At 39.5% G+C, this 24130-nt stretch overlaps 1 protein-coding gene across 1 annotated transcript in view; it reads left to right on the forward strand.

The window, feature by feature from the left end:
• Positions 1 to 24130, forward strand: part of swap70b (switching B cell complex subunit SWAP70b) — a 34973-nt gene that overhangs the window by 5674 nt on the left and 5169 nt on the right. Inside the window, exons 3-9 of the mRNA XM_032590164.1 lie at positions 7360 to 7533; positions 11198 to 11425; positions 12978 to 13124; positions 13286 to 13394; positions 14287 to 14468; positions 20552 to 20659; positions 22830 to 22996. Of these exons, the coding sequence (XP_032446055.1) occupies positions 7360 to 7533; positions 11198 to 11425; positions 12978 to 13124; positions 13286 to 13394; positions 14287 to 14468; positions 20552 to 20659; positions 22830 to 22996 (1115 nt within the window). The remainder of the gene's footprint in view (positions 1 to 7359; positions 7534 to 11197; positions 11426 to 12977; positions 13125 to 13285; positions 13395 to 14286; positions 14469 to 20551; positions 20660 to 22829; positions 22997 to 24130) is intronic.

Genomic DNA, 24130 nt, shown 5'->3' on the forward strand with positions numbered 1-24130 from the left:
GAATAGGTTGATCTTATTTTTCAAAATATGCAAATCATTCCCTTTGTCTTCCTTCCACATATCTAAATTGATTTTTCTGCAGATTATTATTTGTAAAATACCTCTGCAGGAAGGTGAGCCTGAGCCCCAGCAAAGTCTTCTGCAGCCTTTGAAGGGGCAGTATCACGTAAAATTTACATTTTTGGGTTTATATCATGTTATAATGTTATTCCCTCATCAAAAACCTACCTGGAGTGTTGCTTTGATTCTTTCAAGCATGATTGAGAAAACCTATTATCAACATGGCAACCATTGAGCTCAAAGGTGGATCTAGCTTCACCTTTGATGTGTTTCTGAGCTTCTGGCTCAGAGCAGCTCCCCCACTCAGCTCCTTCAGACTAACCAGCAGCAATTAGCAAACACCCTTTAAGAGGTTTCCTTTCTGGGTTGTCCTATTTATTGTCTCTCTGTCCCTACACTCCAAACGAATCCCCACAGCATGACGAAGTCACTTCCATGTTTCACTGTAGAGATTGTGACTCTAGATAATGTTCAGTATTAGTTTCCTGCCATGCATGGCACATTTGTATGATGACTTCTTCCAGATGTTTGTCCTTTAATGTGGATTGTAGCTTTATTACCACTGGGCACTCGTTCACTAAGACCAGTTTTTTTGGTCAACAAATACTTATAGCTGTGTAAATCTGTTTTTTCCATTTCACATTTATGCCCTTATTTCTTTGTTGATCCGTCACATAAAAAAGAAGTTGTTTGCTTTTGCAAATGTATCGATAGTTAATCAATAATAATAACTAACTGATCAATTGACTGTAGTTTTAGGGAAAACACACATTCTGCCTTTGGGAATTTCTTTGGTTTCTTTCCTTTATTTGGTTTATTAGACCTGGTGCTGATGTCAACATCTCTGCGACTAAATGGCTGCCTTACAAAATTGTTCTTCACTACCCGGCGAGTTCATTTCAACAGAGATAACCTGGCTGTAAACTGTCAACATTAGGACACTGGAAGAAGCTCTGGGAATTCCTTTCGTATCAAAGTGTCCTCACTAGTTCCTTGTTCCTTTTGGTATCGGGTCAAAAAGCTGTAAAGCTTGTTTTACGACTAGCAAGTCTGAGATCGTTTAGTGTATGAAATGGGCGACGGATGCAAATGAGACTAATCTGATTCAGTGTTATTGTTGTCTAACAAAATGTGTCAGAAGTTCTCTCTGCGGTTTTACGCAAGAAAAAAATCAAAAGGGTCATTCAGCACACACCGACACATTTACCCAAGCCTGGACGTCAGATTAATCAATTACCAGCTTAAGGTGCTTTCTGAACAAATGCAGTCTGACTATAGGATTAGCAGTGACTTCTAATAAAATAATTAACAATCACCCCTCCTTCCTAACATTGTTTGTACTTTTCCACACACAGCCACCCCCTGGCCTGTGGACAAGGGTGGAAGGGGTGGCTGTCGACGCTTTCGGCCGCTGAGGAAACTCCACCCTGTCACACAAGGAAATCGTGTTGAATGGGCCCAAGTGTGAACCAGAGTCAAAAAAAAAAAAAAAAAATCCTGTTGAACATTTAAATAGAGCAGAGGACAGAGGCGAAACTGCATCCATGTGTGTTTTTATAGATGGGAAATAAGAGGAAGATAGAAGAAGTGCGTCATCTTCGGTGACTCACTGTTTGTTTTATAATAAAGCAGAATATAAAATTGTTTTTAATCTTGTGACAGAGCTCAGCGAGTTGGGACAGTCTGTCATTTAAAGGTTCACTAAAGGTTAAAGCATTAAAGGGCCAGTACGATGTAAAATTGACTTTACTAAACTTTACATCATGTTATAATGTTATTTCCTCATAGAAACATCCTTGAAGTGTTGTTTTGATTCTTTTATGCATGTTTGAGAAATCCTTTATTCTCCCGTGGCAACCACTCAGCTGTGCAAAACGCCTGGTTGGACTTAGCTCCGCCTTTGAGGATTTACACTGTTGATCTACTTTGTTTTAGGATAACATTGAAGAACTAAAAAAACCAATTACTTCAGAATTAAATGTTTTCAGGTTTAATAATAAAAAAGAGTGACCCTTGAGTTCTGTCAACCTAACAATTTTTGGTCCAAATGGGAAAACGTGTGGACACCACTGCATTAACATAGTGAAAAAGGTGGATCTTTAGTCAGGGTAGCAGATAAAAGGTGCGCGATAACTCTAGAGAGAACCACTGCTCTGGTGGGACAATCTGTTGGCACAAAGGCTATCAGCAAAGCCGTCCATAAATCTGGTCGATACGGAATGGTGGCAATCAGGAAGTGGTTGATAAAAGAAAATCCTGCTTCCAGTTTTCCAAGAGCCGTGTAGGGGAGACGGCAAATTTGTGGAAGAAGCTGCTCTGATCAGATGAGTTCAGACTTGTACGTCCCACCCAGTGAAATTTAGTGGTGGCGGCACCATGCTATGAGGGCAAGAAAGCTGGTCACAGGATGTAGATAAATACAGAAGGTACAAATATATGCCACACTTCAGATTTTCATTTATATATATATAACAGATTAAAGCTGCAGTTTATATAATATTTTTTCCTCCAAGGTAAGTTGTTTCTCCTCCATTAGCATATTTAGCGGGAGGAGGAGCTGCACCTCGAAGGCGGACCTAGGTCCAACCAGGCGTTTTACACAGCTGGAATGGTTGCCGTGGGAGATTAAAGGATTTCTCATGGAACAATCTCAGAGAAACGACCAGTTCAGCCTGACTCTGATAAACAAGGAAATGCAGAATGAACTTTAAAAACGGAAACTGAAGTTTGGACCCAGAGAGTCAAAAAACTAATCAACACGTGGCATGTTAATATGCTTGAAATATGTGAACTTGGACTGGAAGTAGGGCAGCAGGACAGAACCAGTGAGCCATAAGGAAAAAGACACATGGGAAAAACACAGTACAAAGATGATGTAGGAAGCAAATCCCTCTTTCACAACATCAGCTACCTCCTCGTCTGCCTTGCTGCAACCGCTCTGATTCACTCCCATCCGACCCAGATAAAACGACCTCAACATGTGATCAGTGCTGTTCTTCCTCGTCTCAGCAGTACTGTTTACCGTGGTGCTTCGTTAAAGATGTATTTGTTCTGAGATATGATATAAAGTTTATTATGGATTGAGTCTATTTCTCAGCATTCATGTCATTTCTTTCAACTCCACCCAAACATCTATTGTTTAGAGCATCATGGGGCGTCTGGACGGCTTAGAGGCGGCTTTGCAGGAGCTTTGCAGTTCTACAGAAAAAGCAGCTGTGTTGAGGGGGGGGGGTGTGAATATCGAGTCCGATGCTATCCGGTTTAGGATTTTCAAAATAAAACATCCGGAAGTAGTTCATTATTTCTTGCGCGGCCCGGTACCAATTGGCCCGGTGGTTGGGGACCACTGCTCTAGTGAGAACACAGCATTTCTAAGGTGTGTTTGGGAAAAGCCTCAGTTGTTTGTGTGCCGGAGGCTGCTGAAACACGTTTATTTTGTAATTCTCACGCTGCATGTAACACCTGCCACATGGAACAACAAGCTGATACATTTCTGGTTATCGCTAAAAGATGACTGACGTTGGTTTAGTCATGTCTGCTGGAGCCATTTTCAGCTGTAGGAAATCTAAAAATAGCGTCGACGGTTTAATAAAGGAGGAATATGTTTTAGATTTGCTCATCCAGCTTGACATAATTAAGATCCTGATAGATTGCAGGGTGGAGTATCACTTTAACATCCAACACTGGTTTCCTCACAGACGTTTACCCTAAATGAGCACAACAGAGAGTTGCGTCAGATCATGAGTGGTTTCAGAATAGTCCTCTACTCTTCAGTGCAGTTATTTCTTTGGTTTTTGTCTCTTTCACAACACCGAATGTGTCAATTCTGTGGCATTTTACAGATTTTAACCGAAGAAATGTGTTTTACAAAAAGTCCTGTCATCACGTTAAACAAACATAGTTCTCGACCGTTTTTCTTTTAAACTAAAACACATTTGAACTTGCGACTTCCTTCATGATCACTGTGATTTTTACACAGGAAGTCCAAAAATAAATTAATCAAGCACGACAGAAACCAATACTGCACCAAGCCTGCTGAAATGTACTCAGTTCAGAAAACATAAAATACATTCCAGTTTGATCTTCTCTATTGGTTTGGACCGACTGAATGTGCTTGGTTGATGCGCACTGCCCAGAGGACAGGAAAAAAAAGCATGAATAATCATCTCGAGTTCCTGTTTTTAAACCCAGCTTCTTGGTTCACAAGTATTTCTCGCATGACAAATGGTTTTGAGTACTCTGTTTTGAGTGACCTTCAAGACACCTTGATTGTTAGAAAACAACTGCTCCACTTCTTAAAAACTGAACTGACTGAAGAAGAAGTCGGACAGAAAACGACTTTTGCAAAACATGCTTGAAGAACTTTTTTAATCTCGGTTTGTCCTTCATTTTGAACAGATTGGTTTGCTATTTTGGCTTCATCTGTTTACCAAATGTCTTAGCTCATTTAGCCTTTGCCTATGTGGTCCTCGCTGTAATCGGGTTTGCTTCGCCCTAAATCTTCAGGTTGCCAGTTAATCTCAGGGCAACACACGTATTGTAAAATCATAATTTTTTGACTCTGCATCATGTTATAGTGATGTTCCTTCATGAAAAACATGCTGGATTTATTGTCAGGTTGATTCTGTTATTTCTTCATTTCTTGTTTGAGAAATCCTTTAAATGGGGTGTATTGTGAATTTTCCAGGCACATGGTGCCTTTTTATACACCAACACCCCTCCAGACCCCAGTAGGGACAAGAGTGTACAGAAAATGGATGGATGGATATGACTTAAAAAAATCAGACTTTGCAATTTCACTCCTTGAAATTGAGCCTCTGTCTCTTTAAAAACTCCTGCTCTTTCTGAAACTCCGCCTTCAGGAAGTCATCACAACATGGCTCCTCTATTAACCCTTTAAGAACATTTTTACCAGCATGGCACTGAGAAGACTCCTGTAACGAGCTCAGCTTATGCGCTTTTCCACCAGATGTTTGCTAATTGCTGCTGGCTAGTCTGCAGGAACTGAAGGCTACATAGTTACTTGATTGTGCTATAAAATAATGCTATATGCCTGGAAAACACATAACACCGTTCCTTAAGAGCAATTTACGGGGCGCAGTGTGGGACGGCTATATGATACCATACCATACCACCGTGCAGACGCCTAATTCAGCTTTGATAAAACAATAATGATGGTGATGGTGTTCATTTCAGGTTAAATTTAAACAATTAAATAAACGCCATACATAAAAGCCTGCCTCATTTTAGTTCTACCTAAATGAGGTAGAACTGTTGGGGTCTATTCAGGTTAGATACCAACTTTTGTTTCTGACCGAGATCAGATGTTTAGATGAAATGAAGTGAAAACTGCAGCGTCCTGTACATGTGCTGCTGCTTAAAGTTTCCGATCACGATTCTAGATTGAAGCTTTACCTCGCCTTCAGCGTGGAGCGTTAGTTGGGTCTTACTGAACAGAGAGGAACCCAGCGGGATGAGATGTGCTTCTATTCCACAAGACTGCACAGTCAGCCTGCCAGCAGTCTCCATGGAAACGTCACTGTTCACAGACTTTAAGAAAACATTTCCCTCTCCAGCACCAATTGTACCTTTTCAAGAGCGTTCTACCCACTTTGCTCTGGAATGTGAGAACCAAAAACAAAGGCTGGTTTCTGATTCTTGTCACAGTTTTGAAGCATCTCTGAAGTCATATCAACTTTCGCCTGGTCACAGCTCTGGGTCTTTCTCCATGCTTGTTTTCCCACAACAGCTGACCTTAATTGCAGGAGCACTAAATATTCGTGTTTGTAGCAGCATTCAAAGTTCATCTCAGGAAAAGTTAAGTACTAAAAACCTGGGGTTTTCCTCTGACAGCTTCTCAGATCTGCAGACTGAAAGTTGCACCCAGATGGCTCAACCTGAGCTAAGCAGTGTTCTTGCCACAGATTGTTTGTGAGATTGTTTATGGGTCCTTCTGCATGAACATGCACTCTGGCTACATGTTTAATCCTAGAGAAAGGTTTTTTAAATCTCTAACAGGGTTTCTTCCAAGAATAATAGCTAATAGTTTAGCTTTTGACAGTGTCTCTTGCTTCCTGAGCTGTTCATCTCTGCAGCTTTTCCAGAGGTAACGCAGGCCTCCTGGCTGCTTCTCTGATTTAGTCAGGTTTCACTGGATAGCCCATACTTTGGTGCCGAGTCATTCAATGATTTCTAAACTAACAAATGTATTTTAAAGTGTATTCTCTGAACTACAGGGAGCCAGTGGAAGGGCTTTGGGGTGATTTGCTGTATTTTCTACGTGTTAGTGAGAACGCCAGCTGAATCTGCTGAAGTTGTAGAACTTTATAGGCAGCCGCGTAAAGATAAAGTTGCAGCAGTCAATTTGGATTAAGATACACACCTAGATAAGTTTCTAAAAAATCTTGATGGAAATTCATTAACTTTATTCCTGGAAAGGTGACAGAAGGCTGCCTTTGTAATTGTCTTTATGTGACTCTGAAGGTCTAGATCTCAATTGTCTCTTTCTTTCAGCTTATTTGTTTAGTTGGTCATATCTTGGAAGGTTTGTAGTTGTGCCAGATACTATTTTTGTCATAAATTGATGGTTTGAACAGCGCTCCATGAGACTTTTAAAGTTTGAGATGTTATGAACCCAACAGTTTATAAACCTCTCCATGATTGTATCTCTGATCTGTCTGCTGTCATCCTCAATCTTCACTAGGCTTTCTTTATTAATGTTCTCCATCAAACCTCATAGAACGATTGTGCTGGTCTACTGAAATTAAATTAACACAGACGTTCTGTATTTACAGAATGTGTTACCTCTGGAGGGCAATTTTTCCTGGTTTAAATAATAAAGCATGGATCACTTTTAAGTTTTTATTTTTCAATGTTCTCTTACAAACATCTGAGGCTTTTGCGCAAAAAATGCACTTATACTGAGATTAACTTACACAGATGTAACAGTATCTGACTACTGAATGTGACTAGTTGCTCTTTATTCAGGGGTATCAATGTAACACGGGGCAGAATTTAAATTCAAGTTACTTTTTGGACTTTTGCTTTTTCAAAAAAGAAAAACCAAGTACTATTTTCATTCAAATTCAAGGTTACGCACCACTTTCTGCTGGGCTTCCAAGAAAAAGTCAATAATATGCTTTCTATTGGGCTGCTGGTGGCGTAGAAAATATGAGAATATGAGAAACTGTTCGTGTTTGTGGGGGGTAAAAACTCTCTTCCTTGTTTTCGAACAGATAATTCACAAGACCTGCTTTGTTGTCCTCCTCATGCCTCCCACCCTCCTTCTCTCTGCAATAGGCGAAGGATAACTTTGACCGTCAGGACTTCAATAAAATGTGCTGGACGTTGTGCTTTAGGAAGAACCTGGGTCAGAAAAAGCTCTTCATCTCCAACGACGACGCCTTCAAGATATGGTGCATATTCAACTTTCTCTGTGAGGACAGATACCCGCTGGTCATCGTCACAGAGGAGGTGAGATTACATCACAGCAGCATCCCTACAATGAAGGAAAGGTCATGGGGCAACGGGTGGCATTTGTTTCCCCACTACAAAATTTTTAGCAATAGCTATTATTCATGTTACAAAAGAAACAAACCGACTTAAATGGAAAATACTACTGTAAAAATAAAATGGCTCAGTATCAGGATCAATATCTATAAAACCTAGACAGGAGGCTAATGTTTGCTCAATGTCCTGAATTCATTTAATTGGATTAGATTTTAGTCAGGACTAGTAAAATGTGCTCTTATGCACTTCTTCATGTTGGTTTATTAGATAAAATACACTAAAATTTATAGTAATAAGGTGGCAAAATGTACAAAAAAGCACCACATTTAGACACGTTGAATGTTATTGTTTACATCCAAAAATTTCACACGCGCTCTCACAACACACGAAGGCAAAAAGACAATTGTTTCACTGCCATCCATCGCCGCACTGCTGCAGCGGAGCAACTCTGTTGACAAAATGAAACCTGCAGAAGCTGGTATTTTTCATCTATTGCAGCGCACCACTGCAAATGGCAGGTAAACAAAGTCATAGTCAAGCTAGCATACCTTGCTAGCTTGAGGAAGTTCCTTGTTGTCCCTCGCTATATTTTTTCTTTTTTTAAAAGCTTTTTATTGACCTGTTAAATGTGATACTGTTGGACCTTATCTTCTTGTTGTAGTGTTGACAATTAGTAGCAAAATGCTGCATCCCTTTTTCTTTTATATATCACCTGCACATTTCAAATTTAGCACGTTATGTTGACAACTTGATACCGAAAACCAATGGTAGTAATCGTTGGCAAACTCTCTATTTTTCTTTTGCCCTCCATGCAATAAATACATGGGACTACAAACAAACATTTCAGTATGTGATGCTCACCTAATCCTGTTTTATCAGTTTTGGCATCCTGTTGTGAAAATGTGTGTGAAAGCAGCTGTGAAACAACATTTCTAAAGCATTTCAGCGGTTGATCTTTATCATTGCACGGCGGTGGAGATGCATTTCACTATGCAAAGCCTCCATATTTGATTTCCACAGAGTTTAGTTTTGGTGCATCTTTTTAGGAAGTTTAGCAGAAACCTGAATGAAAATCTGAAGAACATAAACTCCCTCCCTCTCACGTTCCAAATGTGTAATACCAAATAGATTAAACAATCTCTTTATTGATACTAAGGGACTCTTGTTGATCAGATAAAATGAATACAAAACAGGAACATCCAGTTCATGGTTTTAAAAATAAACCTATTAAAAATGATTTCCACCCTGCGAATTAAAACTCATTAAAAACAAATTTAAATAAATATGAGCTCATGGTGAGCATGTGGACGTTTCTGACGTCGTTCACACCAGAGAGGCACTTTTAGCAAAGTGACAAATTTCTGGCTGGTAACTAGAGGAAGTCACAAATGTACAAGAGATGAACATTTCATATTAGCCAGTTAATCTGAACTTCTCATTTCAGTTGTTTTTTGTATAAATACGTTTTTGTTTAAATTCTCCAGCAGTTCTGCAAACCGGAGGCGATTCTACTGTAACAGACATTCAGAGTGATGTGCTGCATACGCGGCGCGTTGCTGTTTCACCAGTTGGTCAGTTGCTCAAGAGCAGAAAAGGAAGTTTCCAGCTTCCTGTTCTTTTACAAATGCTGGAAGATTTATTGTTGAGTATGGCAAACATCAGAGCTGAATCACAGGATTGTTTGTTGAATTGAAACGACATTTTAAACACTTCACTCAGCTAATGCAGACTTCTACTTTGGTAAAAGGTAGAAAGTTCAGGGAGAGTTGTCGTTTGTTCTGTTCAAGTAGGTTCTGTTCAATTCATAAATACTTTATTTATCCCAAAAGGATCTTAAATGTTTCTCTCAGTTGTAAAAAGGATATGTTGTTGCTGTGTTTATCCATTACAGCAACTGTTTGAAGGTACTAAAAAAGTAAGAGCTGACTTCCTTTCGGCTGCACAGCATCCATAAATAGAGGTGACCGATACGGACTTAAAGTTTTATCACAACATTTTGTATGATAACTCTAAAGGTGACAATGAGAACTATTTAGTACTTTTTAATGTAACTTTAGGACTATGAATATTGCTCTTGAAAAACATTCCCAGTCACTTGTAGATTTGTATCACTAAGCTGCACACAGTAACTTCATTTAAGCCCATTTTTAAATTTATTGATATTTATTGATGTTCTCATTGAACAAACTGTAGAAAATGCCAACAATGTGCACCATTCGGCTTTTTTCCTTTTGGACGTCATTAGTTGGAATTTATCGTAACAACAATAAACCAGGATTTTATCACAAAAAGAAATTTTGTCACGATAAACGACATACTGCTAAACACCAAATCTAACCAAGTATATTTGGTCCATTTTCTAGCACAAATTTGTTAGTATACTTGAAATAAGGCAAGGTAAGGTAAGGTAATTTTATTTATATAGCACATTTTCAGCAACAAGGTAATATAAAGTGTTTTACAAGACATCTAAATAGTGAATACTCTACAGTTTCTGATCAAATAAGCTAAGGAGTGACTATCCTAATTCATTTTCTGGCTTAAAAATGAGTCTGTATAATATTGATCTAAATAGTACGTACTCCACAATTTCTGATATTACTATTAGACTAAAATAATCCTTTACTGGGTTAAATAGGGAGTACTGCACAGTCTCTAACAGGTAAACTAAATAAAATAAAAAGAGGAAAGAACACATTAGGGCACATGGCAACATTCAGACAAAACAAAAGGGCAAAACAACGACACAAGTGAAGACGGTGACATCACAAGGCCATGAAACCACTTTGCTCAGCCTCCCGGCAGAAGTCCGATAAGATGTTGTTATCAAGGAATGTCCTTGGGAGCGCTCAGCTCCACAGCTGCCTGGATAACAGGAGGGGGTGAGGTAGAAAGGAGCGTTAGGTTTACATATCTTCAAGGAGATTGGAAATATGCAGCCCTTCCAAGGCAACACGGGGAAAGCCAATTCAGATACAGAATGTCTTAGTTAAGGTAGATTATAAATTTCAATCTTCCCTAAAGTTTCTCCAATACATCTCAGTTTCCAATTATCCAAATTAGTTTGATCGTTCCACTGAGCCGAAACTAGCAACTTCTCCTACATCGATTCCATTCCGTTAGTGAGTTTTTGAGTCCTCAGCTGGGCTGCGAGTCTCAGCAAGACTCACATCCAACTTACATCTCTGTCCACACCAACAGTCTGAGTGTTCGCTAGTTCGGCCAAGTCTGTCACAAATGTGTCGATAAGATATAGGAAGATATAGGACAATAATTCCTTAATATAGGAGTTCTACTGGCACATTATTTCACTTATGGGAAAAATGTCTTACTATAAATTAAATTGTCTTCCAGTGGAACTAGTACTTTTTCATCAATATTAAGGAATTATTGTCTTAAAACAAACTCCTCTATCTTGCTGAAAAGTTACCTAGTATACTCAGTGTACTAAGATATTTGCATTAGAAACCAGACAGAAAATACTTGGTAAGATTTTGTGTTTTTGCAGTGTGAATGTCCACCATAGGAATAACTCCATGAAATCAAACAGTCTTTGCGATTTCTCTTTCGTAGCAGCTGAACTTGTTTGTTGGAGTTGACCATATGCGGCGTGCGTCCTCTTCCACAGATCGAGTATTTCTTGCGTAAGCTGACGGAGGCGATGGGAGGAAGCTGGGTGGAGGAGCGCTTCGAGGACCTGAAGCTGGAGCTGAGCTCCAAGCAGCAGTGTCTGAATGTGTGGGACCTCATCACGCTGGTGGGCTCAGGCCAGTTCAGCAAGGGCATGGACCAGCCGACGCTGTCCATGGGCATCAGCGAGGTCTACCAGGAGCTCATCCTGGATGTACTCAAACAGGTGGGCAACACTTCAACCTCTTCTGGTTTCAGACTGTCTGGTTGATTAACAACTGTTATTAGGTTTTATGTCTGCACATGATACAAGTCCAGGACTTTTTCTTCCTTTTCATTAGGAAATAACTTGGCTTTGTCCATTGGTCCACCACGGAAAATAGTTCCTACTCAATGTATATATCTGTGGTGTCCAAACCTTTGTGCTGTGGGCCAAAACTGGCAAATTTAACCTACTTTAATTCAATTAAAAATGCAAAAATTTGTTTGTGATTATGAATTTTTTAGTTTTTGTTTTACAACAGTAAATACTATTTTTATGAAACATTTTTATCATGAAAGACCCAGCTTCAGATTGCTGCTTTAGTAAAAGGAAAACGGACAATTTCCAAATTTTTTGGGTTATCGGTTGTTTTTTATTTTGTTGGCCAAATTTTTACCTTTCTTGACACCCCTGATATACTCTATGTTGTGTATTTTCCCACATTTTAGGTGTCATTTCAACCAGCCAGGTTATATTTAAGTGCGAAACGGGGCCATCATGTCAGCAGGAGCTAAAAAGTAGCTCCTTCCACCGCCAGTCAGAGAGACTCTGGCATCAGGGAATCATAAAGTCAAGATTTTTGTCAGTAAATACTTAACCGATGACTATAACCACTCTTATATACAGTTATTCATATTTCTGTATCAACCCTTTAGAACTACGGACCCTAAAAACGTTGCAGCACCATGATGGATGTATTGAACAGAGGAACTATGATTGTTTTTGCTAATGTAACCATGGTTTCCGCTTGTTTAAGTCAACAAGCGGAATGTGTCGATGAATGTAACTCTTCTTTTACGGCTCATAGCTGTAAAAAGTTGGAACTGGCTGGCTTAGAAAGCGACCCGCACTTTTCCCTCCTGATGTTTTAGTTGATTTGATCAATTCTGACTTTGCCTGAATTCACACCACATGATTCAAACCACTAAATCATAAACAGTGTTTCCCTTACACAGTAGCTGGCTTGAAAGTGTATAATAGTCTAGATGCTAGCCACTGGTTGTTTTTTTTTCTGAAAATGCTAGGCTACATGATGGGCATTTTCTCCATGGTTACTAATGATTAGATGCTTCCCTTTTCCATTGCTGTATTTGATTGTATCTTACCAAACTTTCTTACTTATGAAGTATATGAACGTTAATCTTCTAGGTAAAAAGTGAACCCTATGATCATTTTTACAGTGCAACCAATTAATCAAAAGCAATATTAGGCTACCAAGCGTCTGCGTTTTGACAAGCTCAACAGGACTTTTGACGTCCATCATGGCGGAATGGGCGGAATGGGCCATGATGGACGTTCTGAAGAACGTCACAATTCAGATTAATGATTATATTCAGTCAATCAGAAAGGTTATCTCTGATAGAAAATGAGACAGGCACATTCCCAAAAGGCCTCCTCACCATCACCCTAATGCGTAGCTTCCTCCACAGATCCGGTTGGGCCAATTCACAATGTTGACATCACTCCCAAAACAGGTAGAAAAAAAAAAAATTCTCATATTTCTTTTTCTTTGTAGGGATATATGATGAAGAAAGGCCACAAGAGGAAGAACTGGACAGAGCGCTGGTTTGTGCTGAAGCCTGGCTTCATTTCGTATTATGTGGGCGAAGACCTCGCGGAGAAGAAAGGAGACATCCCATTGGACGGATCCTGCAGTGTGGAGGCACGAAACCACCGACTCTACTGCTTTGTGCTTTGTTTGTTTCACGGAGATAGAAAAACAAAACAAAACAACCCCATTTAATTCTGAAGTGTGCATTTTTATGTTTTGCTTCATAATATTTCCAGACTGGTGAAATGTTTCATTCTTGCTTTCCACTGCAGTCCTTACAAGACAAAGAGGGAAAGAAGTGCCTCTTCCTCATCAAGTCGTCTCATAAAAGCTTCGAAATCAGCGCATCGGACAAGAAGAAGAAGCAGGAGTGGATCCAGGGTGAGCTGTGTGAAAAGTTTATCGAAACCTCAAAAAATTGTGTCTCTTCTCCATATTTTCCCCATTGGAAAAGTAATCAAACCTTGTTGAAGAACTGTCACCCTACAGCCACAAACAATAGTGCATCTTAATAAGATTTAATGTGATAAACAAGCACAAAGTAAATAATTGTAAAGTTTAAGAATACTATACATCATTTATTTATTTATTTATTGTTTTGGTTTGCATATTTCTTGAGCCCCCTGAGTATCTTGGGATTTCTCTCTACCAACGTTTAGTCTTTGTAAAATCCTTGAAGTTCAGTGAAATTGAATGGAGAGCGGTTTTGATCATGAGTTTTCAAGCACTGACAATGATTGTAAATTTGATTTTGGTCTCTGCTGCTCCAACATAATGATAGTTTGGTCTAAATCAAGGATGACAAACTCTTTTTCATTTTGGGCCACAATCGGGATCAGGAATGTCTATAAAGGGCTGGTTATGGCCGACCGTGTTGATAAAGCTACCTAATAACAAATACGACTAAATTACTGTCTCTGCCTTCAATGATAACTTGAATTTGCCAGAATACAAATAAAAATGCAGTGATTTGACTGATAAAATAATATTTAAGCCCACTAATGTTATTATCTTGAAGTTCCAGAATCCAGAGGACCACATAAAAACTTCTGGTGGGCCGGATTTTAAGTTTGACACGTGGTCTAAATTATTAAACCGTAGTTCTTGTTTAGTATTGTCCTGCTACAAAGTGAACCTCCACCCTTTCTAAAGTCTTGTGCACCCACTGACTGCTTTTCCTCCAAATAATAAAAACAAAAGTGTGGGAAAAGCACTTTTACTAGGTGCAGTACATCTTTATTTTGCTCTTTTCTTCTTCCTCGGTTCCTCTCAGCGATTCAGATGTGCGTGAATCTGCTGCGTCTGAGCCGGCCTGCGCCGCACCACGAAGCCCGACAGAAGCGGCGAGACCTGCGGCTCAGGCAGCAGGCGGAGCAGGAGGAGCTGGAGCTCAGGATGAGGGAGCTGCAGACGGCAAACGAGGCCAAGCAGTCTGAGCTGGAGAACATGAGGAAGGTAAGGACAAAATATTTCTGTATTAATGGAAGCGTGTTATTGGAGGACACGAAAATAAGTGAAACCGGTGGGAATAAAAATAAAAGACTGAAAAATAATTTAAAAAAACAGCAAATATAATCCCAAAAGTAATCTGAAGTGAACAAACAGCTGGATGGATATACTGTACTTTGGTAAATCAGGAAGTTAAACTCTGTGCTGTTTATCTTCATGGGAATAACTCAGGGAATGTGGTTTATGATCAAGCAAAAAAAAAAAGGAAAACACACTAAAACATAAATTAGACAGAGAGGAAGTAAAGATAAAGTGTCACAGCTGTCAGCTTTTATTATTATTCTGCATCCATGACGACAAAAGTAAAAGGCAAGAGCAAAAATCCTTCAAACAACACAAAACCAGAGGGAAACCTAGGCCTGTCGCAGTTAAAATGAGCTCAATGATTTCCATTCTGATTACATTTTGTTTACAGACGTGTCATAATCCACTTTATCTATGGTTTATTGTCGTGTGTGTTTTTTATTTCCATTTATTGTCTTTGGTTGTTGAGTTTTATTTTGGATGTATAAAATGTCTTCCAGTTCTACTGTCAACTTTAGAACTTTAGTCCTTTGCAAAACTAAAGTTTATTAGTATTTTAGAGAGGGCACTTACATTGTTATGCCTTTATCAACATGTCAGAAATGGTCACAAAACAACAATATTATCATTTATCATAGTAATTCCAGGGACGATTTATTGTCCAGCAAAATTTATTGTGACAGGCCAAGAAGTGCCTCAACCAGCAAAACTAAGAGCAAAACTCTAGAAACAGAACAAATCAGAACCTGCAGAGATTTAATAGCGGAATGTCTGACTTCAAGAGTCAAGATTTTATTTGCAGGTATACAGAAAGCAGTGCAGAAAATAAAATCACATTCCTGCATGACAGGCAAGGCAGCTGAATCCAGTAATATGTGGTTATACAACTTCCTGGCATACAGTACAAACACATTCCTAAACCGTAGCGACGCACCGATCCACTTTTTTCACTTCCGATACTTGAGGTTTAGTGTCGTCCGATACCGATCCGATACAGAAAAGCAGTGCTGAATTGACTTAAAGTGTTTCTTTTTTAAAACGAGGACATAAATGTACTGAGTTACAGTACTAACTAGCTTCACAGGATTGGTCAAACGTGTAAACTGCAACAAACTTTCTTTGAAATAGTTCCGAAAGTACAATTGGGAAATCTAAATATAATGTAAAGTAAATGATAAAACCTGACGTCGCTCAGAGTACAAAGCATAGAGTTAGAGTGGATAGATCTTCCCTTATGGATCGGGTGCATTGTCACTAATACATGACCTAAAATTGCTTTCAATATTGGGGTCCATACAGATATTGATATCGGATCGGTTCTACTGAATTCATTCTATCAAGAAATAGTAACTCTAGAAGATAATCAGCAGAAAAATGGTGTTCACTTTAAATTGTGTCCCTCCTATTCAACAACAAAACACGGACCGCCACAACCACAAACACCCCAACCAGCACCACAATCTACATCTGAGCTCCTTTCACCTGTTTTAACTCCAACTTTTTGGAGTTTAAAAAAAAAAAAAGAAGGGATTTTCTGTTACTCAGAGTTGAATGTGGATCTGAGAAACGCAGCACTTGGTGTTTTTGGCTGTGTGCAAAAAGAAACAATGCAAAGAAATGCTACACAAACGTCTCTGCCTGTACACACCATTCACCGTTGGCATTGTGCTGGTTGTCTCTTCACCATGTCGGTTTCTACAAGATAAAATCTTGTGTTTCTTTTTCCTCTGCTGCCGCCCTCAGTTATCGAGCTGTTTTGCTGCAAGCTAACGAGTCAGAGCTGCAGAAGATAACACATTTCCTGATAATGTGTGTGTGCGTGTGTGTGTGTGTGTTGCATTATTTTGAGTGGTTTCCCACACACACTTATGTCACAGCTTCACTGCTGGAGGCTAAATAAGTCACAAAACTGATTCGGCAGCATTCCTGTGCAGCTATGTCACCGTAATAAAAGGACCGGAGTGTGTTTAGTGCTCGGTTATCTTCGGTGCTCTCCACTTTGTCATGCACTGCTGGTTTCACACATGCACTCTGTTGTTTCAACCGGCCCAACTAGATCCCCTAAAAACTCTGGTTTGCTCTGAAAAGCCGCAGACTTCTCATGAATAAAGTAAACCGTGGGCGTGGCAGAGAGGACACGTTACTCAACCGATGTTTTTCTTCTTAGACCTGAGTTCATCAAACGCTGGTCTTGACTGACAGCTTCCTCTTATTACCGCCAGAAACAATGAGGTGAACAGGAAATGTCAGCTTTATCAAAAAAAAAAAAAGGTGATGTCACTCATTACTCTGCTTAGTCACGTCAGAGTTCTGGTTTTGATTGGTCGTTACCAGTGGCTGTTTCACAACACGGTCCAAGCCAAGTTTTCAGAGTAGCAAAGTTTTTTTTAGTTTGAAAAAACAAAACAACAACAAAAAAATCACACTTGTCCAGTCAGGTGGCGTATTTGGTTGAATAAATTGATATATGTATGCCTTTTGATTTCTAATCTGAAGTTCAAATTAGAAGTTTGGAAAGAATAACTTGGATTTCACATCACCTACCCCTCCCCCCGAGCTCAAAATCCAACATGGCTGCCATAACAAGAACCAATGTGGGAGGAGGGGGGGAGGGGAAACATTTCATCTACATTTCAGGGCATTTAAGTCTGAATAATAATATACAACACCCCACACTAAACACTTTAATGATCCAAGATTCTTCAGAGAGTCCTTGCAGGTGGCGATGCCGGTGGCGTCGGGCAGGAAGGATCTCCTGTAACAGTCTGTGTTGCAGTGAGTTTGAAGACGCCTCAAAATGGCAGACAAATTCGATGGGATTAGGTTTTATTGATGGTAATTTTTCGAGCCACTGGTTCAGTAAATACTGCTGGCTAGCAAACTTTGAAAATCAAAGACACACCACCCAGCGTCCACATCACAGTAGCTAACAGCACCTTTCTCTGAAATGTTCTCTGCTGCACCTTTAAGTTTCGGATGACGCAAAGATTTACAGAGTTAAAAAATTGAACTTTTTGTCTGTTGATGCCTTTAAAACTCTACATCACAGTTTATTCATTCGTGTTTGACTTTCAGATAACCACTGCCACATTTTCCTCTGAGTAGAATTATGGCTTCAGAACCAGTCTAATTAAAAATGTATCACAAAGGACAACAGAAGATGAAGTTAAAGGAGCAAAACTGAATTGGCGAAGCAATTCAAAACAGACAACATTGGTAAAAAATAAAATACGCCTTCATTCAGTTTGATAAAAACATAATGTGAAAGTATCTCAAGTTTGACCAGATTCTATAACTATTTTAGATCTGCTTTCTAAAGGTTTATTTAACAAAAACAAATCTGGAAATGCTTTATTGGGACAATCCTGGTACGCTTTTTCTGGAAAGTAGCAGCCAGATGTTGCTAATAAAATATACTTGATCAAATGAACACCAGCAAATGTGACTTCAATGAAAGAAGTCATGGCATCTTGATGGTCTGAAGCAAACAGGTGTACATTAGAAATCACCTAAGAGAAGCAAATCTTTGCTGTCCATTGATCTGGGAAGAATTATGGAACCATTTCTAAACTGTATTAAGCTTACTTTACAAAAATGATGCAAATTATCCACAGTGGAAAATGTCCAAGAGTTGGCACTCTTCAAAGGAGTGAAAAACAGTGGAAAACGTTTTCTAGGTGCTTCCTGCCCAACGCATCATCATCCACAACAACCTTTTGAAGACACTTCGATGATATAAGTTCCCACATTTAATTTTTCTTTGGAATAAATAAGGTATTTTTAATTGAATACAGTAGAGAGATGATTTACTGTATCTATACAACACTACAGCATGTTAGGTGAAAACTAAAAATATTTAAGCACAAATACTTTACAGCACTTGTCAAGGATTGGTGATGGGGGGTGTTGATTTGGGTTTGTTTTGCGGCTACACAAGTTGTGCACCTTGCAGCCATTGCCACAGTGTCCTCCACTCACATGTGAAACCAGCTGTGTGACTTCTGAAGCATCAGCCAAACTAGATTTAATCAGGACAGTGAAGACCAGCGACAACAGGACGGCTTGAAAAGAGAAGAATCAGTGGACCTAAAGTTCAAACCTTAATCTGATGGAGCGGCGGTATTGGAAACGAAAATTATTTGTATTGCGCATTTCAGCAACAAGGAAGATCAACGTGGCTTACATCATAAAAATACAAAGTCATAACACGCCATACAGTCAACAATTGAGAAAATCAGTAACTTAACATCACATTTTGTTGAGTGCCATCACCAAAACCATCAAAACACACGAAGAACGAAAGCAGCACAGGAACAGAGCTCTACATCCAGACCTCAGTGACGCAAATGAAGCTTCACTACCATCATCACAATCGCAACAGACTGATTAGAAGTCATATTATTTTATCAGGCTGACAATTCTAAAAAAAAATGTTTTATTAATTAAGACATGAAAATCACCTCTAATGTACCTCAGAGGAACTTTAGCAGATATCTGTTAGCTTGTGAGCTGAATTACATGTCATGATGCGGGAGGCAGCACCATGGTGACAAACAGCCGGTTGCACAGGCAGAGTGAAGTAACTCTGTCTGTGATGCTACAGACACTAGAGGACAGGCCAGGCTTTGTGTCGGACAGCAGCATGAGAATGCACAACAGTCTGGCGTCGAGGTGCAGAACTCCATCTCACATAGTTAGCAGCATGAATGCACAAGGAACACACAGACAGATACAAACATACACACACACGCCCACACCCCACACACACACATGTTTGCGCAGCTATCTTTGCGGGGACTTTCCATTGTCCCTTTCCATTGACTAAACCTTACCCTTACCCTAACCCTAACCATTACATACCTAACCCTAACCATTACATACCTAACCCTAACCATAACTCAATTCATACCTTTGTCCTAAATCTGACCCCTGACCCAAAAACAGCGATTCCACTTGTGGGGACCAGGCTTCGGTCCCCACAAGGAGCAGTGTGTCCCCACAACGTTGTATATGTCAGGAAAATGGTCCCCACAAGGTATTAGAAACAAACGCACACACACACACACACACATGCTGTAGACTCTCCGTCTCTGTGCTGTTGTAGAAAGGTAACGCGAAGTTCACCCCTGGTTGATGTTATATCTTAACAAGTTGCATAATTTTATTCTCAGATCTGATTTTACAGCTGTTTGTCATATAAAAGCTCTTGACATTTAAACTCTTTCAGATAAATATTCAAATTGCGGTGGAGGAGCCAACAAATCTAGGGTAAAACGTGTTACAGTATATCTTACTGTAGTCTGTGATTAGAATCTGTGATCAATACTTCTCAGAGTGACCCCACTTTTATGACAATTTGCAGAAAATGCTGAATGAAAATGGCATGGCACACATTCAAACCCACTAAATCACGTTCATCCATTTAAACTAACAGGCAGTGCAAGGAAATGATTAATCAGAGAAGCAGCCAAGAGACCCGACATGAGGTTGGAGATCAGTTGATGCAACAGATGTTTGTCCCACACAACATGAATCTGACTTTTCTGGAAGATGGCATAGGAAAAAGTGTAATGCTAAAAGAAACCCAAAGGAAGTAAGCTAACAGGAAGCATGTTGTGATGACTTCCTGAAGGTGGAGTGTCAGGAAGAGCAGGCGCTTCTTAAAGAGACAGAGGCCCAATTTCAAGGCGTTAAATTACGAAGTCAAACTTCTTTTAAGGCATATTTGATAGAGCGTTTTTATAACAACTGAAGGTAACATTGTTACTTGATTGTGCTACAAAATGAAACTATGTGGCTGGAAAATACACAATACTGCCCCTAATTACAGCTCGTGTGTTATCACAAACATCTACACTCAAACGTTACCATCTAACATTAAGCTTTAAATGTCTAGGATCTTACCAGACCTTATTGACATCTGTCCAAACAGCCATTTTCACTTTGCTCGTTATAGTTCTTGTCTCCTTTTTGATGTTTGTTTTCTGTTTTTTATGTCTGGTCAGGCTCTGGAGGAGGCAGCAGCAAACGCAGCGGAGGAAGAGAAAAAACGCCTTTTGACTCACACCGAACTTCAGGACCGCTACAGGACGGAGCTTGAGAGAGAAAAAATGGTACGCGATTCAGGAAATTATTCCACCAGAGGTGTATGGAAAGGTTTATAAAAAGGTTTATAAAAGGTTTATAAACCTTTTATGAGGTTTATAAAAGATTATAAAAGATTATAAAGGAAAGTGTAAGACATGTCTGCGGTTCATTCATGCTGCCAGAGAGCGAGAGAGAGCATGACGTTCAGCAGGTATAAATGAGCTGCTCTGTATTTGCATGCGTCTTGGTATGCCAGGTTAAAAAAAACAACAACAAACGATTGAAAGAAACCTCAATGCTCAAAATAAAAAAAAATCTACCCCAATAAAGACCTGAAGTACAATTTCTAATATATCTGGCTTAACTTTGTTTCTCTGTTAAATGAAGCCATGCTCTTGTTACTGAAATACACATTTGGTAATTGTAGCGACCAGAAGATGTTTCATCTAGTTCATGACTTCCTCTGAAAATAACATGAACTGCTGAGCGCCCTTTGTGGCTGTGTGACGGACTTTCTATAAAGATGTTTATCTGCGTATTTCTGCTCAGACAGCCGCCTCCGCTGTCTTATTGACTTATTTACTTTTAATTTTATTTCTGTTTCAACCAGAAATCCCCCAGACTTTGTTTCAGCAAGTACATTTAAAACAAATATTAAGTTCAGTGCAACATTCATGCCCTTTATAACCTTTTTCATACTCGTTAGGGATTCACCGATTGTAGTTTTCTGTCCGATCAAAAAAAGCCAGTTCCAATTTTGACTGATTTTTTTATTATTTTTTTGTCTGAAAAGTCACTAAGTATAGCAATGGTTAATTTCCAGACATTTCTGCAGGCAGCCGAAATCTGTCTGACTGATGATCGATGAAGTTTTATAAATCATAAGTTCTGTCAATTTTTTGAGTTTTTTTCATTCAGGTAGAATATATTTAAGTTGGTTTGGAACCAAAATTTTGCATTAACGTTTGTATTTGGGATTGTTTTGATTACTTTGGTCACTTTGACCCTCCCATTGATTTTTGTTTGTCAAATGGATGGTGTGATGATGGGAGGTTTTTAAAAATATATACATTTATTTTTTTTGTACCACTTTTTGAACTTGTACGATCAGATTAAGTTAACTTTACGTCTAAGTGGTAAGAATTATTTAGTTATTATTTTGTCTATAGTTTTGCTGGAAATAGACATCATATATTTGTCAAACAATAAAGTCAGAAGTGCGTTCAAGGAACAACCCACTTGTTGTCACCCACAGACGTTTACTTGGAATAATTTTGGTTTTGGACCGTAGAAGCCGTGACAACCAGAATTAAGGAAACTGGGGCTGATTTATTGATTGCCCAGCTTATTGGTGGATCTATATTACTAGATTGACCTGAATCAAGAGATGTTCAAGGTTTGATGGTCCTGATGTGAGGGCGGCTGGTTGGAAACTCAAGAATCCAATCTTTTTCTGATCGGTAAGGGCAGATACTAAAGCTGTACCGGGTTTTAACGACGTTCTGTGGTGGTGAAGTTTCTATTTCCAGCATCGCTAGCTGTGACCCTGTTACAAATATGCGCAAAACCTTGTCAGTATTCCACTAATATTGAAAAAGCGCAATTTCTCAATGGCAGTGTTTCAATTAAATAAGAAGCGCAATTAAAATCACACATGAATAAGTTTGTTCGCGCGATAAATCATTAAAAAAAACATTCTCCAACTACTTCCTGTCGGTTTCTTCTACATGGTTTCCAGTGGCAACGTCTAGCTGTCGATCATGTGACTCGTGTGACGCCAAAACAATATTCCCATTGCAGTTTTGCGAAATAAACCAATTTCAATATGGCCAATAAAGCCACCTCATCCTGGCATCAAAACATTTTTGAGTTATCTTCTAAATTGTCGTGTTTTCATTAAGCAAATTTATTTTCAAACTGTCAAATTGCACAATTGTATGGTTAGTGGAAATCCAGCTGCTGAAGTGATTTAAACTGTATCTAGTGGATGCACAGCGATATAAACCTCATAAAAGGAAAGTGTAAGACATGTCTGCGGTTCATTCATGCTGCCAGAGAGCGAGAGAGAGCATGACGTTCAGCAGGTATAAATGACTCCTAGAATCTTCTTAAAAAAGATGTCAAATTGTCACAAAATCCATCCTCCATCCATCCTCCGTTGCTAATAGAAACGGGGTTTCATTTCTCGTCTACCAGGTACGGCAGCAGATGGAGGAGCAGGTGGCTCAGAAGTCCACTGAGCTGGAGCAGTACCTGCAGAGGGTCCAGGAGCTGGAGGACATGTACCATAAGCTGGAGGAGGCTTTGGAGGAGGAGAGGCGGGCCAGGCAGGATGAGGAAACCGTTCGTAAGCTGCAGGGACGGTCAGTCCGAAGGTGGAGGGCAGAGATTACGCCATAGAGAGGAAATATCCTCACCGGAAGAATAAAGGGCTTCTTTCCTTTTCCACCGTAAAGTTGGGACAAGATATTAATATTACAAGGAAGTTATTAATGTCTAACTCACAAAAGGCCTTCAGAGTTCAGATTGCTTCTCTTTTTTTCACGGGAGTCTCACAGGGTCATTTATTCGTTTTTGCCACAGAGCCGCTGCGTTTCCTCTCTTGTCCTTCCTTCCTCTCTGCTGACATCAGCTTTCCACTGTCCCGTCGGCTGAGCGCTTCACTCTGTTCTTAAATTAACTCAGTGTCTGAGAGACAACAATCTGTCCTTAACTTGCTGCTAAATAGATTTTTCCTTCATTGATGCAGTCAGCTCTACCAGCCTGAGCTTCATCTGAACAGAACCTAAGGTCGGGTCAACAGAACAAGAGCAGGCAGTTTATTGGTGGGGTTGAGTTTTTGTTTGCAGCTACAGGGAAATGTTGTTACTTATTGAGTGATGGTTAAGCTGAGTTAAAGTTTATTTACTTAGAATCGTTGGTAATATTAATGATTGCAGACGAAATGTGAAGTTGGCAGTGATGGGGCAGACTCTCTTCAGAGTCAAAATTAGTTATTTTTTTGTCTGTGCTTCCTTTCTGTGACGATAATGTACAAACTCAATACAAGTCACTTCCTGCTGGAAGTAACTTAAGAACTTTGTTCTTCTTCTTCTTGTGGTATTTAGTGGCAAACAACTTAACGGTGCATTGCTGCCACCAACTGGTAAGGAGGGTGGATTAAGATTCTAACATCTATACAAATAATACTGAAAAAATAAAATAAAGACGATTTAAGAATTTCCAGATTACTAATTTAAAACTACTTCTGTGAAGGCTGATGATTAGGCCACAGACGGTTAAGGCACCACACTGCCACCTGCTGATGCACAATGATATCCAACGTCAGGCTGCCACTGATATCTCAGACTGAAACGTTTTCTACTCCACAGACTCGTTCCATACACAAATCTACACTAGTGGAGTGATTTTTCACTTTCGTCATCTTTCCTGCATACTGTCAGAATGCTACTCAAAAACACTTCCTGCACACATGACCACATTTCCTGGCAGTCCTG

Source organism: Xiphophorus hellerii, chromosome 2 (genome assembly GCF_003331165.1).
Source record: "Xiphophorus hellerii strain 12219 chromosome 2, Xiphophorus_hellerii-4.1, whole genome shotgun sequence".
NCBI lineage: Eukaryota > Metazoa > Chordata > Actinopteri > Cyprinodontiformes > Poeciliidae > Xiphophorus > Xiphophorus hellerii.